The 19,396-nt window shown below is 27.8% G+C and overlaps 1 protein-coding gene across 1 annotated transcript; it reads right to left on the reverse strand.

The window, feature by feature from the left end:
• Positions 1-1,783: 1,783 nt before the first annotated feature.
• Positions 1,784-4,300, reverse strand: LOC113386129. Its single transcript, XM_026623932.1, has 3 exons — positions 4,282-4,300; positions 3,645-3,797; positions 1,784-1,873 (listed from the first exon to the last, which is right to left on the reverse strand). Exons 2-3 carry the CDS (start codon positions 3,795-3,797, stop codon positions 1,784-1,786), a joined length of 243 nt encoding a protein of 80 aa, XP_026479717.1. The 5' UTR covers positions 4,282-4,300.
• Positions 4,301-19,396: the final 15,096 nt, after the last annotated feature.

Consider the following 19,396-nt stretch of genomic DNA (forward strand, 5'->3'; position numbering starts at 1 on the left):
AGTATTTTTTGTTAACACAGATTTCAGATCGTCTAACATTCCTTTAAAATCGTCAACTCCGTAAATAAATACGGGAGGCGGCAATGCTTTTTTAACTGAAGCAGAGGTTTCAGTAACAGGTACTGGTTCTTTATTAGTAAGGACACTAAATCGATTACCTAATGCTATCGAATTATCAGTTTGAATATTCAAACGTCTTCTTTTAACGCCGGCAATCGGGACAATTTGCCATTTGTTTTTATTAGAATTGTTAGTATCCGTTTCAACTTCCATAACGCTAGTTGACGGAATGGTAGCATTAGTTGTTATATTTGTTGACGGTGAAGGAGCATTAGTTATTGTGTCTGTTGATGAACAAATTGAATTTGCAGACTGATTGCGTAGATGTTCAGTAATAAATTCTGAATTGGTATGTGAGTCGTCGGCAATTACATTTGCCGACTCCACAATTAAGTTGTTCATTGCGAACCCCAGAGGGTCCACAATTAAATTGTTATACAATGTGACACTTTTTGTATTAAACACTATTAAGTATTTGTTCAATAAATATTACAATCACTTTGTTATAAAAGTCCGTATGAAGAATGTGTTTACATTAATTTTAATACACTGAAATGTACCCTTGCGGGTACATTCGATTGTTTTGATTTATAACACTTGGGTATTATGATTCAACTGATAACAATACCTTTTACAATAACGCACGAATTATACCTGAACCTGATAAGGTACGAAGTGCACTGCACGGTAGCTCGAAGCGAACTGATACTTTGAATGTAATTAAAATTTTAAAATTGCGTTTTTATTTTGTAGAATACTTCAAACATAATATAATGCAGTTTTTGTACTTTCACGAGTCCTGAAATTTTTACATGTAGTAAAAATTGCAAGTTGATCATATACGAGCAACAATTTATGATTGTGATCTTCGTCGAGATAAATTATATATATATATATATATATATATATATATATATATATTATTAAATTTTTATGAATTTATCACATATATAGTAGATTATTTCCCAATTATTATATTTATTTTTTTGTAAAAATTAAATTATTGAACAAGAATTGAAACAATATTCAAATTGAGAAAAAATTTTCTTATAAATGGTTAGTTTCTCCAAACACTTGAACCTCATGGTCATTAATTCACAAACTCGCCGATGCCAGAAAAGAAAACAATATGCACACCCACACACACACTCATATATATATATATATATATATATATATATATATCATAAATTGATGGATATTCAATCTATGTATAAAAGATAACTCCTATTTTCACATTGGGTCCCTCTACAAGTGGTGAACTTATTTTGGTCAATGATAATATTTTATGATTAATATGTGAATTTTTTTAACTAGCTTATTTTTCTCATATCTAAAAAAAATCTTATAAAATTTAATAAATGAATGCAATTGTTTGCAAATTTATATATATTTAAACATCCAATAAATTACATGAATTTAATTACATTTAAATACAAGTTGAAGCTGCTATTTAAATATATGAAATCAAAATCTATAAAGTGCAAATTTACAAAATGAAATCAATAAACCTTTTAAATTAAATAAATTGATTACTTAGAATGATTTTATTTTAATACTGTTTCATCAAATATGAATTGTGCAGAAACACCGAACCACACGCAACACACTTGTTTTGGCAGATCTCCCTAATGAAGATCTGTGATGAACACAACTATAACGGGTAATTAGCTCGTTTGTCAAACCACATGTAGAAATTGTTCAAAAGGCAAAATTATTTAATTTATTGCACTAGAACCAAAACCTCGTAATCTGTTTTGGCCTCCTCTTTGCCGCCGAATGGCACGAAGCAAGCTCCTTGACTTGGAAGCACCTATAAAGAAGTCATATATTAAATAATAATTAATAACATTTTACTTCGTAATTGATACGCAATTGCTACAACGTAATTTATAATTGGTTACGCGTTGTATTAAGTTGAATAAATGTCCCGAGATAGTCGTAACAGTTCTGGTTTTTAACCTTGCGTAGACCATAATACATGTTTTAGTCCTGGATTGTCTCAACTTTTTTAATTTTTTGAGTTGTAATTTAATCTGCGTGCTTTCTTGTTGATGAAATATTGACAATCCATCAAATATACGTGTTAAGACAAATATTAGATAAAACTATTTGTTACGAAAGAAAAAATTGCTGAATCCAAGTATAGGTTGAAATAATCTATCACTTCAATAATTTGAAACTTTTCTTTTCAAATTTACGAAAATTGGCAATACATTACTGAAGTGATACTTTCTAAAATTCTGTCATAAGTGCTTTCGACGAGTAACATTTTTCAATTTTAAATAGACACTCTGAAAACGATATTTTTTATTATTATGCTGGTTAGCACAAAATCATACATCATAAAGATTATAAAAATTTAAAATGTTATGCAGATTCTCTTTATCAGTAAATCTGGTTTAACAACTATTTATTTGAAAAAAAACACCTTACTCTTATTGTATCCTAAAATAGATATATTTTTTATTAAAAATTTAATTGAGGAAGTGCAATGTATATACAGGGTGGCTGATATGTATTGCAACCAAATTTAGACTGCTATCATTTCTAAACTACTAATCAGACAGTTGACAGATTTATTTCAGTGATTGTTCATTTAGTTGTTTACAAGCGTACAAAAGCATTTTGATCTATTGCATTTAGAAAAAAAAAAAATTCTTGATGGAAGCCAAGCGTGATAGTGTGATTGCTTTATATTTGGCTGGAAAATCAGAATTGGCTATCGTTAGAGCCCTCCAGCATTTAAATGCAAACAAATATTTTGTTTCTCGTACCATATCTCGTAACCGTGATACTATCAGTACTGCACCGCGTCCAAAAAGTGGATAAAAAAACACCAGAAGCACCAGAAATGATCCGAAAAGTGAAGGCAAAAATTGATCAAAATTCGTGTCGCAGTGGTAAAGAAATGGCTCGTGAACTTGACATATCGCGAGAACGGATGCAATACATATTGAAAAATGATCTTGAACTAAAGCCATTGAAGTTCCAAACAGTGCAAGAGTTCATAGATGCACAGAAAAAAGTTAGACGGGAAAGAGCCAAGGAGTTGGTTCGCTTGCACGAAAGTGGCTAGTTACCGAATTTGGTTTTCTACGATGAGAAGCCATTCCAAATTGAGCAGTTTGTGAACAAGCAAAATGATAGGGTTTACTTGATAAAAAAGGTCAGCTAAAAATTTACACCTTCGATTCCGACATTTTTGCTTTTAAACAATGAAACTTAGAATTAAAATAAAAAAAATATAGCGCTTTACTTTGTTGCATTACATATCAGCCACCCTCTAAATATGATCTTAAATCATGTTTAGGTTATAAGGCATTACTCCCGCAGTGCTTACAACCTGATATCAAGAAATCAATTAATATATCAATTTTCACTTAAAAATATAGATAAATATATCTATCTAAGTAAAAATAGCCTTTATAGACATTGCTGACTTAAATTGAAAAATACACCATTAATAGGCCAATCGTTGGGTTGCCTTCTAGAAAGCATTTTGTTAAGAAGTACCATTACGTCAAGTTTTGATTGCTGTTAAAAACCAGAATAAAAAAATATTTGATAGATTCAACTATCACCTTTCCAATGATTATATCCTCGCCACAAGGTCCTAATCTAGCGCGACCCACAAAGGCCTCCTCGCCATCGCATGTGGTTCCAGCTGACACTGCACCAGGTGGAACATCTCCATTTTCAGCACGCATCCACACCAATTGAGAACCACAGTACATCTGTACATAAAAAAACATTTAGAATATGTGAACCAATATTTTTATACATATAATAGTTCGATGTAAAAATTCCTATATAAAATATATGAATTGGAATGCAAATTGAAAGCAAATTTTATGCGAATGCGAATTCACCAGTTCAAGTTCCTTACATTGATTCATAACCAATGTTCTTCAAACAACCATTTTCAATATTATTATTAATATTCCAATATTGAGCTTTCTGGTTCATTAATTGTTTTCCCATTATATTATACTCGTAGCTATACGCCATAAAAACATTAATGAAACAATTATTGAAGAATACAAACTAAAGTGAACATAATAAAAAAGTTTTAACGTTAAATATTTATTTCAAGATGAGTAGGTCTAAATGACTTAGCCATTTGCCTGAACTTGCAGACCATTTTCACTGGTCATCTCTACCATCCTCTTAAATCGATTGCATCTATTCTGAAATAAAAATCTAAGAATTATCGTGTACCTCAAATTCGGAGACTTCGATTTCAATTCCGTCTTTGCAGACGTAGGCCTTCTGTGTGTCCAAATTAACTTTGGCCGGCAGCAGGCTGCCATCGTAGCACGCGCGTCCTACGTACAGGGACGTGCTGCCCCCGTTTTCGTGTCCTGCCCTTAGGGCTGTGTTTCTCAAGCTGGTGCAGTGATCAGTGTTGGTTGGTACCCATCGGAAATCTATAAAGAATTTATAAAATATTATATGTAAAATAAAACAGTCTTTATATAACAATTTATCTGGAAAGTTACTAAGAAGTATTAATGTAATTGTAACGAATCATCGAAGGGATAAAATTATTAGCAGTTTATATCAGGGGGCGTTTATTAATCACGTGTGGATTTTAGGGGGAGGGGGGGGGTTGACAAAAATTACGTAATATACCGTGGGGGAGGAAGGGATATAGTAAGATATCACGGATATTTATTTTTTACCTAAATTTAAAAAAAAATCCAAACATTTGCAAAAAAATAAAAAAATACAAATTTTTTTGTAACTAAAAATACACGTGATGTTTGGTGGGGGAGACGGGGTAATTTTGAATATCACCACATATCATCAAGAGGTAAGGTGAGTCGAAAAATCCTTAAAAGTCGATCACGTGATCGCTGGGCGCTCCCTCATGGGTGTGATTTCAATTTGTTATAAGATATGTCGAATGGTTAGTTTTGCCATATTCCTAGTCAAATAATTTTATTTTAGTTTCAATATTTTTTAATAATGTACTGGCATTAATTTTATCCTGCGTGATTTCACAAAATTATTGTAGATCTTGGGGAATTTAAAATTATGAACAAAAACTACTATTTTTATTTTTAACAGTAAAAGAGCATAGAATTTGCATTAAAATAATAAGCTATTATATATGTATGCGTGATCAAATAGCCTGGAGGAAAACAATATATTATTATGCAACAATAATTTATAGGTTGATAAAACAGCTTGAAGTTCATAAATATACATGGACAATTAAAATCTATTGGATATTTGCGAATTCCATTTCTACATGTGTCAATAAAAAGCTTATGCAATGTGTCATAAAAGATTATTTGTAAACCCAGGCGTGGGTTTTCAAATTAATTCAGAGTATAATATCACGCTTGTTATTTTTTATTTGTTATCTATAAATCTTTACAAGTATTCCAAAATAAAAATTAGTTTTATTTAATTTTCTAGTTTATCAACTGGTTATTGTTGTTATTGGCAGTCAGTCTGTCATATAAAACTACTTTTATATTGGACACCAGTCAATTAAATTAGGTTTTATTCATAGTCAAATAAAAATGTAGTATATTTTTTTTAAATATCACTAAGTTTCTGAACTTTTCATCTCTTATATTGAATCTTCATGCTTAAATATATTCCTCATCTTGACAAATACTAAAACAGTAATATGCTCATATAAAATAAATGTTTTGACAAAAAGAATATCTGATTTGATGTGAAAGACCTTGATATATAATCAATGATAGTTTGTCATTCGAGAAATCTTTCTAAAGCAATGCAAATCTACTTATAATGTTATAAGGCAATATATTATTCTGCTTTACTATTTATCACTAACAAGTGATTGTAAGTTGTATCACCATAATTTTAGTACTCTATATTCAGGTTATTATCACCATATATCAGAGTTTTTAAAATTAATAAATGTTCCCACATATCTAGTATCTAAAGGTAGTGAATAATTAATTTTTCAATATTTTATTCTAATATAAGAGCAATAAATCTCGAAATAATTCATAAGCATGAGATATAATAAACATCTGCCTTTTCTTATGATAGAATCATTCAGATCGCCTATTCAAAAATAGACCAGAAAGTAAACAAACGCTCAAAATCTAAAACATTAGGAGGAAGCAAGTGGAAATTCTACACACGCAATATTAATTATAAAATAAAACATTTCTGTGGGATTAACAATTATATACCATAAAGTACGTCTACGACGATCCAAGTTATTCTGGAACGTTTGCGATCAAATTCAGAAAAAGTCTGCAACAATTAGTGTGAAGTTACTACTTATACTCTTAGCTGCTTGCCGTTTTTACTCTATATATAAAATTATTTTATAATCGTAGGGATAACAAGCTAACTAATGGCATCAAGAAAAAATAACGCGACAAATGAAACATTTAATCAATAAGGCATAGATTTGGGTACCGTATATTTCCTCTCAATATAGGTGGCCTACTATCAAACGATGATGAATTAAAACCATAAAAAATATTAGCATAAATCAAGTTTATTTTTATAACACGTGTGTAATTGATTGGAATTCGCTTTCATTGGTGTAATAATTACTGGAATGTCATTCTCTTTACTATGGCGCTCGATTTTCAGACACAGTTGCAAGCTTTGACATTGATGAATGATGTCAGATATTTAAATATTACTCGTCATGAATAGATGTTTGATTACTCATTCATTGATACGTCATTCATGTTATACGATTTAGTTTCCAAAAAAATAGTTTTTTTTGAATGCAGATTTATTTTCTGCAAAACGAGAGATTAATATACATATATGATTCAGAACACGCCAGCGCGTCAAATAGATATTGTTATATTATTTAATTTAGGAAAAATATCATTCTTATATCTACTATATGAATATTTCAATTTTCATAAATTTTCCGTGCTTCTGTGTAACGAAATTCAACAAAATGTAGATGTATACCATAAAGTCTAGTCTTAGGCTACATTTAATGCACATGCCAATTTAACAAAATAAAATTGAAGAAAAAAATGTTACTGTTATCTTTGTAAGATAATTTCACTTGAGGTTTTTATTTAATATCATGGAGTCTAATTTTACAGATATCAGTGTAATTTATTTTCTGAAATCACATAACTCATTGAAAAATGAATCCTATATAATTGTATTATCAGCAACTTGGCAATTGATCAAACGATTAATCATAATGCCTGTGCTAAATTTATCAACCGCCTACGAATCTTTATAAATGAAAATAAATATGAGCAAGTTCATGTATAACTGTAAAATTTATCTGTACGTGCTGATATAATTAAATAAATTTATATATTATATGACACGAAACCTTTGGAAAGTTTTCGGTAGAGGGCCCTTTGTGTATTATATATAATTAACACTATCAAGTGACACTACTAGTTATCATGCAAGAGTGGGAATTATTGTATTAAATTATTAGGACATATTTTAAATAGACCTGGGGTAAAATTAGATCTAATAGCATTAGATATATTAATGAATAAAATAAACATATAAGAAAAAAATAGTATAGTTTTTCTATATCTGTTGCTGTTTACACAATTTGAAGTTGCAATTAGTTGCTCACACTGGTGCTATGGATGAATTATCAATTATTATTCCGTTTTATCAACGGAAAAGGAATTTGACCCATTCATTCATTGAAATAAACTAATGAATCATAATCTAACAAAAGATTGATTGCAAATAGTCATCCTACACTACTTCCTGGCGTCATTTGCAAATGTATAATTTAAATTTAAATATCGTTATAGTACTTAAGTGGCGCTCCCTTGAAACATTCTTGACTTCATATATAGTACATATGGTGTCATATTATAATTGAAAGGTGTATAATACATTTTTGATTTGTTGCTAATTAGATTTGCATGAAGAAGGCGCTAAATGATTTGAATTGTCTGATTGTTATTTATATTAATGTTTTATTAGCATATATATTTTATTTGTTGATGGTGATAATTACAAGAATAAATCCCGAAAGTTTTATATCAAATTGTTGTTTCAGACATACGACAGTTGTAATTCTATGAAACTGTGCAACATAATTTTAATACTTTTTTATTTCTAATTTTCTACCGTATAATTATAAATTTTTTAAATATTTCCATCCGTACATACATTCTACATTTAATATACCCAATTTTAGTTTCACATTTAACCAACGTTATAATTCATACTTATTAATGAACGCCTAATGGCTTAATATTTTATTATTTGAATTCGCATTAATTAAATAATATAATATCAATTCATTTTATAATTCCGATTTTTCATTCATAGTTTAATACAACAAATTATCTGATGACAAGTAGTTTCAATGAGAAAGCGATTATACTTCGTTCAAAATTAATTTAGTGGATTTAAGCCTTATTTTCTGATTTCCTTTGTAGATAAATGTTATATAATATGATAATTGTAAAATTTGAGGACTCTTTTTATTTTAGTTTCATTATCATTAAAATATTAGGTACTTTCAATCCAAAAAGTCACCACTACATAATACTATATTAGTTGTCATTGTCATTCATCACGGCTATGATCTGAATTTTTAAATATTTTTGTGTAGGGGGAAGTCTCCAAGTGGCGTACACCTAAGGTTATTTATAAATAAATAAAAAAATATTTTACGCAATGATTATTAAATTATGATTTATGTTAGATAACAAAGTTAGAAATCAAACTAAATTAACAAAACCCCAATCTTTGCTAAGATTTATACTTCGCTTAAATAATACGTGTTAAATAGAGTGTCCGGTGCTTGGTGCCATCCGGCGTTACGGGACTTTCCCCTGTAGTTCTTTTGTATATTATTATAATATTTTCTATTTGTATGAAACCAAAAGAATTTTATTTTTGTTCGCCAGTTTAATTCATCCAAGTGCAATTTTTATAAATATTAAAGCTCAAAAGTAGATTTGGAGCATTTGCACTGAATTCAAGTTATAACTCTCATGTGAAATCATAAAATGATTTATTACAGTTGGTCGCACATCTTAAAATTTTCTCGAAAATGATTTGTGTTATTCAGATTTATATGATTGAAACAATAAAATAGAGATTCTATTTTCGTATACCTATAATCTTTGCAATTTCTTCGAATTTGCTACATGTACGTGATAAAATTCATTATTATATTCGAACACAGAATAAAATTATATTATGTTTAAATTTCCAAAAAGCATTTATCATTTTAAACTGGCGTTTTAAATTATGTTTTCTTTAACCGCAAATTAATTTATAAGTTAATATACCGCATTGGTATTATAGATGCAATTACAATTTCTACTGACTTATATGGCTTCTATTAACCAACCATTAAGTGCAATTACAATAGAATTCCATATAATTAAATTGGTAACCGATAATAATTGGTTCAAACAATAATCCTACATGCACTCATATTAAAATTTAAGTGCTGCATTAATGATATCATAGTTTGTTTGTGATATAATTCAATTATATCATTAGTCTGATTAGTCATTGCCATTTCAAATCATGTTTTTGAATATGCTAAACGATCGAGATTAATAATTTGAAGGACTTGTGTGTGCATTGCATACTATTTACATCAGTTACGTGTTCACCTGTGTATGAGATCATTGTACTATATATGATGTTTTAGAATAGAGTTCTGCCACCTGACTATTTTACTAGTAAAAAATATTTGAATTAGAGTCACATTAGTATTTTTAAACAGTTTAGAATTAAATTTGGTTCGTGTCAAGATTAGTCATGTCGTATTTAGAAGACATAGAAGTCCTTATGATTTTTATTTGCTACTCTATACTACCCATTTTATTCATATATCCTGCAAATGAAAGTTAAACTAGTTGGTATTGGTATTTTGCCTTAAGGCAAGTTACATAAACTTTCCGATATGTGTAAATAATCGACTTAATCAATAAAATATAAATTAATTTATGAGTGATTGAAAGTATTCCGAGTGGATTTATTACACATAATTGAACACGAATGCAAATTGAACAAAAGCAAATTTTCAAAAATCAACAATTTTTGTAATTGATCTAGTTTCCGTAGGACTTTAATAGTTTAGTTTGATCATTAAGATCAAGTACTCTATTGTTATACCAAGTAAATCGTCTTTGAGAAAACGTCAATTTACGGCAAAAAATCTGTTCACATACACATCACACACACACTCTTTCCAAATTTGGTCTCATTCGATTCAGAATGGCTTGAAACGTCGAGAAAACATAAAATTAGCGAATCGGATTTTTTCCTGAAAACATAAACTTCTCCTTTGGAAAGTTAAAAATTGTTACGTCTAAATTTCGATTTTTTTTATTTAAATAATTTTGATTTATTCAATCTAGCTGATGTCTAAGTCCAGAGTAAATAATTTAAAAATATTTAAAAATATTCGACAATAAGTATCGAAGAAAGATTATAGTGTTAATATTTTCATTGACCGTTTAAATCCCAGTTAAACGTTAAAGAGTGTGAATTTTTCCCAAATTCAGACAAATAATTTGGATCTCTCCTGACTTGATTTTTTGTAAAATATAACATCTTTCTGCGTTAGATTCGATATTCTTTCCAAATACTTCGTTATTAGTATTTTTGGGTTGAAATGTATTCACTACTTTTAGGAATTAGTTTTCGTATATAAGTTGTTAATATTTCTAGTATATGCAATATAAATATTTCCTAACATATTTTTTATTTAGTTTTATTTGATTATAAAGGATATATTAAGCTTTATGCGTTAAATCCATTTTTTTTTCAAATACTTCATTATTAGTATTTTTGGTATTTGAATGTATTCACTACCTTCAGGAATTAGTTTTCATATATAAATTGTTAATATTTTTAGTATATACAGTATGAATATTTCCTTTTATATTTATATATTATTTTTTATTTAGTGATATTTGATTTTAAAGGTTATATTAAGCTTTCTGCATCAAATTCGATTTTCTTTTCAAATGCGTTATTAGTATTTTTGGAATTTGAAATGTATTCACTACCTTTAGGAATTAGTTTTCGTATATAAATTATTAATATTTTTAGTATGTACAGTAGGATTATTTTCAATATTTTTTATTCAGTTTTATTTGGGATAAAGGATTTGGAAAAATCATTTTAATACTAAAACAATGTATCGCAAACGGTGACCCTAACGAAGTTAAATGCTGTGAACAGCAATCGAGAATTCGTTAAAAACATTATTCAAATGTGTCTTTTGTAATGTGTCTTTTATAATTAGTGATAATAAATAGTTAAATATTTCTATACAATTTAATTTGAAATTTTAACAATTATTTATCTTTTTAATTTATACATAGTTTAAAGGCTATCAATATTCATAACACGTTTCTAAATAAATTTAAGAAATGGACAGACAATTTTTAACTACCATAAATGAGAATCACGTGCCTATGTTAAGAAAATAGTAATTAACACCAAACTATACACAAAAGATATAATCAGATTAAAATTAAGTTTTATAGAAAAATCAATAGAGTCTATACAAAAATCAATTCTATAGGAAAATTAATTTTCGTGTCGCTAATATTGCTCTAAATGACATATGAGCTTCTAAAACTTGCGCATATACACAATAGTATTAGTCAAATATCGTCAGGTCAAATAATCAATCATTTATTACAACATTGCTAAAAATAATGTATGGTATGCAAATATAGTAGTTTTAAAATCATTTATTTATTGCAATATAGCAAAAAATAACGCATACTTTATATGAAACGCAATGAACAAAATCGCTTAAATATCAAAAGTAATTACAATATTTTAATTATTAATTGTTCTAATTATGGATCATGGAATCTTTTATCATGAGTAAAAATGTTACGTTTTCTTTTGTGATATTCAAATAAAAAAAAGTTCAAATATGAAAAAAAATTAATTTAATTATTTAATTTTAATAAATTTTAGAATTTTTTGTTAGTAACTATTTTAAGTGTGCATTTGATTAAATCATGGAATCATTGATTCTCAAATAAAAATTGTTTAAACCTGTGTCAATCAATAAAAATTACAAATACTATTTTTCATCAAATATAATACGTTCAAAAATCATTTATTTTTCGCAATGCAGCAAAAAAACGTGTTTTTTATATGAAACGCAATGAACAAAATAGCTTAATCAAATACCAAAAGTAATTACAGTATTTTAATTAATATTTCTTTTAGTTGTGGATCATGAAATCATTACATCATGAGCAAAAATGATACGTTTTTTTGTTGATATTCAAATCGAATAAAGTTAAAATATGAAAAAAATAATTTATTTATTTAATTTTAATAAATTTTAGAATTTTTCATTAATAACTTTTTTATGTGTGCATTTGATTAAATCATGGAATCATTGATTCTCAAATAAAAATTTATTAAACCTGTGTGTGTGATCAAAATTTCATTTTGATCAAATTTACATAGTTATATAGTAATCGAATAATTATTTTTTTATCGCAATATAGCATAAAACACAGTGTTTCTATATGGACCAAAAGTTCTTTCTCGAATCTACAAGAAAGTCTTCTATGTTTAGGTTAAATCAATAATTGATAGTATTTAGATATAGAAATTCAATAAACGCGAAATGATATTTTTAGTATATGGAATAATTGGTTAATAGCAACGGTTACTCTGAAGTAAATAATTAATAATATAAATTCTCTGACCTGCCATTGTGGTTATGTCAAATTATCTCCTCTGGCTCGTAACAGTTGTGATATATGCGAAACGGTTGATCACGAATCGTGTACTGAACGGAACCGAATGTTTGACTTATCTTAAATGCTTCTGGTGCCGTCTACTTATAAATAGACGACGGTTCACATACGCCTCGAGAACGAAGTTTTGCATATCTGGGAAGATAAACAATCCAACACTACTTTTTTATGCACATCATAACACTTTTAAGAAATTTTTTCACAGAACAGAGACTAATTGTATGTCTTTTAGGATAGCTTTAATTATTTATGATTTTCTTTTTCTAAACAATTTTTTCTATTCAACCTAAATGGTTGAATTATAGATTTTTTTAAAATATTTGCTGTTTTGGAAATATGAAAATATGCAACTGATAGAAACCCTAATTGAAAATCATATTGCATACTATTTTCAAATGTGATTTCAATTTTTATTATTAAAATAGAATTTTTTGAAAATAAAATACTATTTGTAAAAAAAACTATTATTAAAAAGAAAGCTTTAGTAAATAAGAGCTTTTTCCTAGATGTCAACAAACTAAAATTGATATTTGAAAATATTTCTTCATAGGGAGGGAGGCGTCAGAAAATCCTTGAAAATCTAGCATCTATCAATGGACGCCCCGATCACGTGATAGATTTTGAAGGATTTTTGGACCTTTCCCTTCACTTATTAAAAGTCTTGTAACTTCTAAACGGTTCGTCTGATTTAAATGCAATATTCGACAAGTTTGTACATAATTAAATAGTCTATAATATTGTTTAACATCATAACTGCCCTACAGCAACTCGGTACACTTCAAAATCGCGATTGAGAAAGGCAATTTAATTCAGGTGTGTTAAAAGTGCATTTTTACAATATCGTTAACATATCAAACCATTCGATTCAAATAAATATTGTTAAAGACAAACTTATCCGAAAAATATAATCTACATAATTGTCTAACAATTTAAGTACATAAGGCAACTCCGTATATGGTGATATTTTAAATGACCATCCCTTTCCCAATTAAGTGTATTTTTAGTACCTAGAAAAAATTTAAATTTATTGAATTTTTTTAAAAAACTCAGGTGAAAAATAAATATACGTGATATCTTAATATTGTTGAACATCATAACTGCCCTACAGCAACTCGGTACACTTCAAAATCGCGATTGAGAAAGGCAATTTAATTCAGGTGTGTTAAAAGTGCATTTTTACAATATCGTTAACATATCAAACCATTCGATTCAAATAAATATTGTTAAAGACAAACTTATCCGAAAAATATAATCTACATAATTGTCTAACAATTTAAGTACATAAGGCAACTCCGTATATGGTGATATTTTAAATGACCATCCCTTTCCCAATTAAGTGTATTTTTAGTACCTAGAAAAAATTTAAATTTATTGAATTTTTTTAAAAAACTCAGGTGAAAAATAAATATACGTGATATCTTACTAAACACCCCTTCACTCACATGATAATTTTTGTTAAGCAAATTCCCCCCCCCCCCCCTTTTAAGCTTTATGTAGTTGATCGACGCCCTTTACGTGTTTTATCCGGAGTGCCTATGAAGAGTAAACTTTTTCAATTTTCAACCTACAGTTTTCCTAATTGTAAGTGATTCTTTGTTTTTTGTTTACGTTTGTGTATCATCGGTAATAGTTTTTTTTATCACAGAAGAATCAGTTATGAAAATGAAAATTTTCCTGACTGATGAAAATGACGAAATTTATGATTATTTAATTAGTTTTTCTATGCACTCTCTATTATAGTTTCTCCTAGAAACTATCACTATAAATCTTGGAGTATTTCAATAATTTTTAGTGCATCTTCAATTTTATTTTCACTAAGGTGGCCATAATTGTATTATGAATTTAAAATCCTGAACAGTCATAACGTTGGAGTTTCGTTAATTTAGTTATAACTTAAATAAAAAAATTGTCATGTTTTTAATATAAAATATACATAATAAATACTACTAAATGATTTATTAATAACCAGTGTTATTTAATTAATCTAACTTTTTTTCTTTCTTTTTTTCAATTATGAATTTTTTGTCGATCTTTTTGGTTTCAAGCATTACGTAAAATACCGTACAATTTTTTTCATTATCTACTTTAGTAAATAATGTCGCTTTTAATCTATTTAGACACGTGGAATCGGGAGAAACTTTTTAAAAATAATTTTAGTTGTATGATAATAAAACTGTTCGCAAATTCTAGATATTACGGACAAAATGTCTGATTCCGGGACGAATATGGTTTTTATAGAGATCCGAAACGCAAATTGAAAATCTGGAAAAATAATTTTTTTAAAACATGTCCTTCGAATATTACCAAAAATACATGTTTATTTTGTAATATTAACTGAAAGCAACGATTTAAATATTGACTTTAGGTATTTAGCGATTTGTATAACATTAAGATGTCTACATCCGATTATACTTATCTAATGCCAGATGGATTATGTTATTTCGTAATATTTTAGATTATATTTTATCTACATGTTCATGTAATAAGAATGAATCAATATTCGTATAGGTACATGCAATTCGCAATTTTTTATTAATAGCGAGTAAAAAAATCTTTGCTTTTTGGAGTTGATTACAATATTTTTAAAATTTAGCCTACAAAAGGTGTATTTATTAAAATATTTTAAATGTTATTTTAATTTTTATAAATCAAATAGAAATTTTTGAAAGAAAAATACTGTTTGGAAAAGAAAATTCTATTTGGAAAAGAAAATACTATTTGCTGTGAAAAGAAAGCTTTAATAACAAAGAGCTTTTTCCAAAATATCTTGATTTGTTTTGCTTATATTCAAAAAACAATGAGTGAGCAAAATTTTTGGTTTAAGTTCTTTCTGCGGTATATATAATTGTTTTATTTCACTTTTACAGTTATGCAAAAAAAACATAAATCTGTATACTGTATTACTGTATTTTTCTCAAATAAGCTTACTTTGAAAAGTATTCAATAAAATGATTATCTAATATCGCCTAACGAGCAGTTATACATTTTGCTTTATCGTTGAATTCAGGTCGCATCCAGGCTCAAATGATACTTTCATATTCTCTAGCAAATTTATTTTCTAAATTATGATTAGAAAACTTTGAATTTTTAATATAATAAATGGAATGATTATAATTTTTTTTCTAACTTAAGTAGCATAAAAAATATTTTATTTAAAATAATATAAATTACTAGATATCACTTATGTTTATTACTTTTTTATTTAAGGAATTGGTTCTCAAAATTTATTGATTTTTTTGTAAAAAAAAATGTAAATAGTTTTGTTTATTCATTTGTGCACGATTTGGTACTTTTTGACGTGAGTACTTTTAACCAAATTATTGCATATTTTTATTAATTCAAATATCTCTGGATTGGTTTATATCTTGAAGTCAATTGATTAAATAATTATAGGTAGCACCACGTGATAATTTTGTTCTCGATCATATTCACAAAGCTTTCATCAATCGTAATAAATAAACTCTGAATATTATAAATTGAACTTATTTTCAACAAAAACATGGGTAAACAACTCAGAGGTCTATATTAATTTATTACATTGACGATTGAACCTAAACCTCCAAATAAGAAACATATTAGCTTCGAGAGAACGACGTCTAAATATTTATTTTTTACTTGTTAATAGAATTATGTTTGTTTAAATATTAGAATTTTTCCATAAAATTTTATAATTAACTTACTTACATGGCTTTAAAATTAATCTCTGATATTGGCGACAATAAGTACAATTCGCCAGTTGTTGATTATTTGTTATTGGTAATTCAGATTAACAAAAAAAAGGATCCACATATATTAATAAAATGCAATTGCAGGTTCACTTTTACTAGTTTACTTTTGGTTATAAATCTACATATTAATTTTTTATTATAATTACTAAAATCAGTGCAATATGCATCACAGTACATTTCAATGAAGGAGGTATTTCACATGGAATCTGAGTTATACATAGTTTGACCTTATAATATCATGTCGTGCAATATCAACCATAAGAATTATCAATACTCAAATTTAAAGAAACATTAATTTATTTTTTATTACAAAAGTTTAAAATCTGCAAGTCCATAGTATTGATTCATATTGGCCACCTTATAATATATTATGGTTAACTGAAAACTAATATGCAATTTGGAATCTTTCTCATTGTAGTTTCTTTTTGCATTATACTTAAAAACAAAAATTCTGAAATTTAGAAAATTATTATTCTTCGTATCAAAAATCCATAGTAAATTTTGTGCTCTTTTGAAAATAGCTGTAAAATAATAATAAGTTGTCAAATATGTCCCTTCTGCCTTTTTGTATTATAAACCAAGAGCAAAAAAGCGGAAGGGAGATATTTGACAACCTAATATTAAACTAGTGGTGTATGGCATCGTACCTTAAATCAAATTGCTCGAACTTCCCATACCGTAACGAAATGTTCGAGGAATATTAAATGTTCTCAAATAAATTAGATTAATATAAATACTGTAACATTGCCTAATATTTAAGAATTATATAAACTGAATTGCAAAGTTAAATTTTTTTTTTTGAAGTTTATAAGTGAGCTTAGAAATTTCAGCCAGAATTAAAATTAAAATCTGAATTATCTTCGATATAAAAAAAAAATCTTTCGGAAAAGAAATTGAATTTTTTTTCAAAAGCCATTGTTTTGTCAACACAAGCAGAGAGTTTTTTGAAACATTCAAGTCGGGTGCTTAGTTTTCTCAAAAACTGCTATTTTTCACACATTTAGCTACGTAACTTTGAAATGGCTGGACCTGCCTTTACCAAAAACTAATCTGCACATCTCCCTATCGATAGAAATCGAATGTTTTTTGAATCATGCAAATCGGTTGATCCGTGCACCCAAAAACGTGGACGAAAACATGCGGACACACACACGCACACAAACACACAGACACACACATCCATTTTTTTTAGGTATGCCAAAATGTTCAGAAACCTCTGAAACGCGAAGATATGCAAAATTTTTCATTTTCGATTTTCGACCCATTACTATAACTACGGGAGGTTCACTGATGTATCATGTGATAAAGTGTCAATCATGTGTGAATCTGATCATTAATCTAATTGTACAAAATATTCACTAGCTAGCTTATTACCCGCCTAAAAATATTTCATAATTGTCTTTAGCTGTGAATTATTAATTAATATTAATTAGAAACGATCATTTTGGCCTATGTGCTTTATTTAATCCTAATTTATTTTTAATCTTAATTATAATTTCAAAACTAATTCCTATTCTTTATCATTTGCTTGTTGCTTTTACTTATTATTAGAGACACTTCCTGATCTGAGGGTTCACCTTTATTTATTGATCGAATCTGCAATCAGCAATCAGCAATCGTCAATCGAACGTGTCGTGTAATAAAGATTTCATACCGGGTGTCAAGTGTTCAATGTGAATGTCAATATCATTGTCAGACGATATCGTTTGCTAACAGTTAAAAATTACGAAAGCAAAATTATTTTCTCAGGGCCATGTGAAATCGCAAACGAATTAAATGCCGATCGCTCATGTTGGATATTTATCTATTCGGCAAGTATTTAAAAGAATTATTTTTTATTACTTGTAACACCCGAATATGTGGTTGGGCTGTGGAGTCGGACAGGTTTCGGCACGCTTGAACTAATTTTTAATCACTTATTTAACGAATTGAATATTTGTTTTAATTATCATATATAATAATCAGTCTAAATTATCATCGAAGAACGTTATGTAAGTTATTTAAAGTTAAGTTTATTCAAGAATTTAATTTTGATAATGGAATTATTTACTTATCTAGATCTGTTCACGAATTCTTAGCGAAATGCAGTATCTTCAACATTTATTGTAATGGAATGAAAAGCTCTATATCAAAGGAGGAAATTGAGTGTCGATTAACATTTGCTAATCTTAGCTAATTTTTTAATTTGTGATTGCAAACTTTTTTTTGCTTTTTCACTTTAGACATTTTCAAGCATTCCAAACCTGCTGTTTTTTATTTTTTCTTTGTTTTGTAAGTTAAATATAAGCTTGCATTAAAATAACACTTAAAATTTATCAGTATGATTTCGTAAAAACTTTATAGACTCGTTCTATTGTATTTAACAATACAATTGAAAAAATATAACTAATGGTATGCATGGCATCGTGCCTTAAGGCAAATTGCTGGAACTTTCCGTACCGTAATTAAAAATCTTGGTACGAAATCCAAAAAAAAATTTACACAAAATGTGTACACATTATTAAAATCTCTATAAAATATCTGATAATTTGATGTACATATGTCTAATAAATATTTTTGACCGCCAAATAACATTTTTTTTACTTATTTTTATTGAGAGTCAATAACCACTAAACCTGTCTTCCCAAAAATTTAATCAATTCTTTATCTTGTCAATACAAGTAAAATGTTTTTTTAATTATTAAAATCGTTTTCTTAAAAACAGAGTTACAGTTTTAGGCACTTTTTGGAACGGCTAAACCTGCCTGTGTCGAAAACTAATCAGCACGACTCCTTATTAATAGGAATCGAATGTTTTTTGAATAATTTAGATCGGTTGAACCATATTCCCAAAATCGCTGATAAAAATTTGTATCCGCACACACACACATACATTCATTTTTTCTATGG

This window comes from Ctenocephalides felis, unplaced genomic scaffold (assembly GCF_003426905.1).
Source record: "Ctenocephalides felis isolate EL2017-DRISC unplaced genomic scaffold, ASM342690v1 CF-g0.4_SCAFFOLD_03571, whole genome shotgun sequence".
Taxonomy (NCBI): domain Eukaryota; kingdom Metazoa; phylum Arthropoda; class Insecta; order Siphonaptera; family Pulicidae; genus Ctenocephalides; species Ctenocephalides felis.

What these genes read in the sequence shown, in the direction of transcription:
- LOC113386129 (XM_026623932.1), bottom strand. Translation starts at nt 3,797, where the DNA reads ATGTACTGTGGTTCTCAATTGGTGTGGATGCGTGCTGAAAATGGAGAT. An exon ending in AGGATATAATCATTGGAAAG is followed by an intron (nt 1,874 to 3,644) that starts GTGATAGTTGAA and finishes ACTTCTTTATAG; the next exon opens with GTGCTTCCAAGTCAAGGAGC.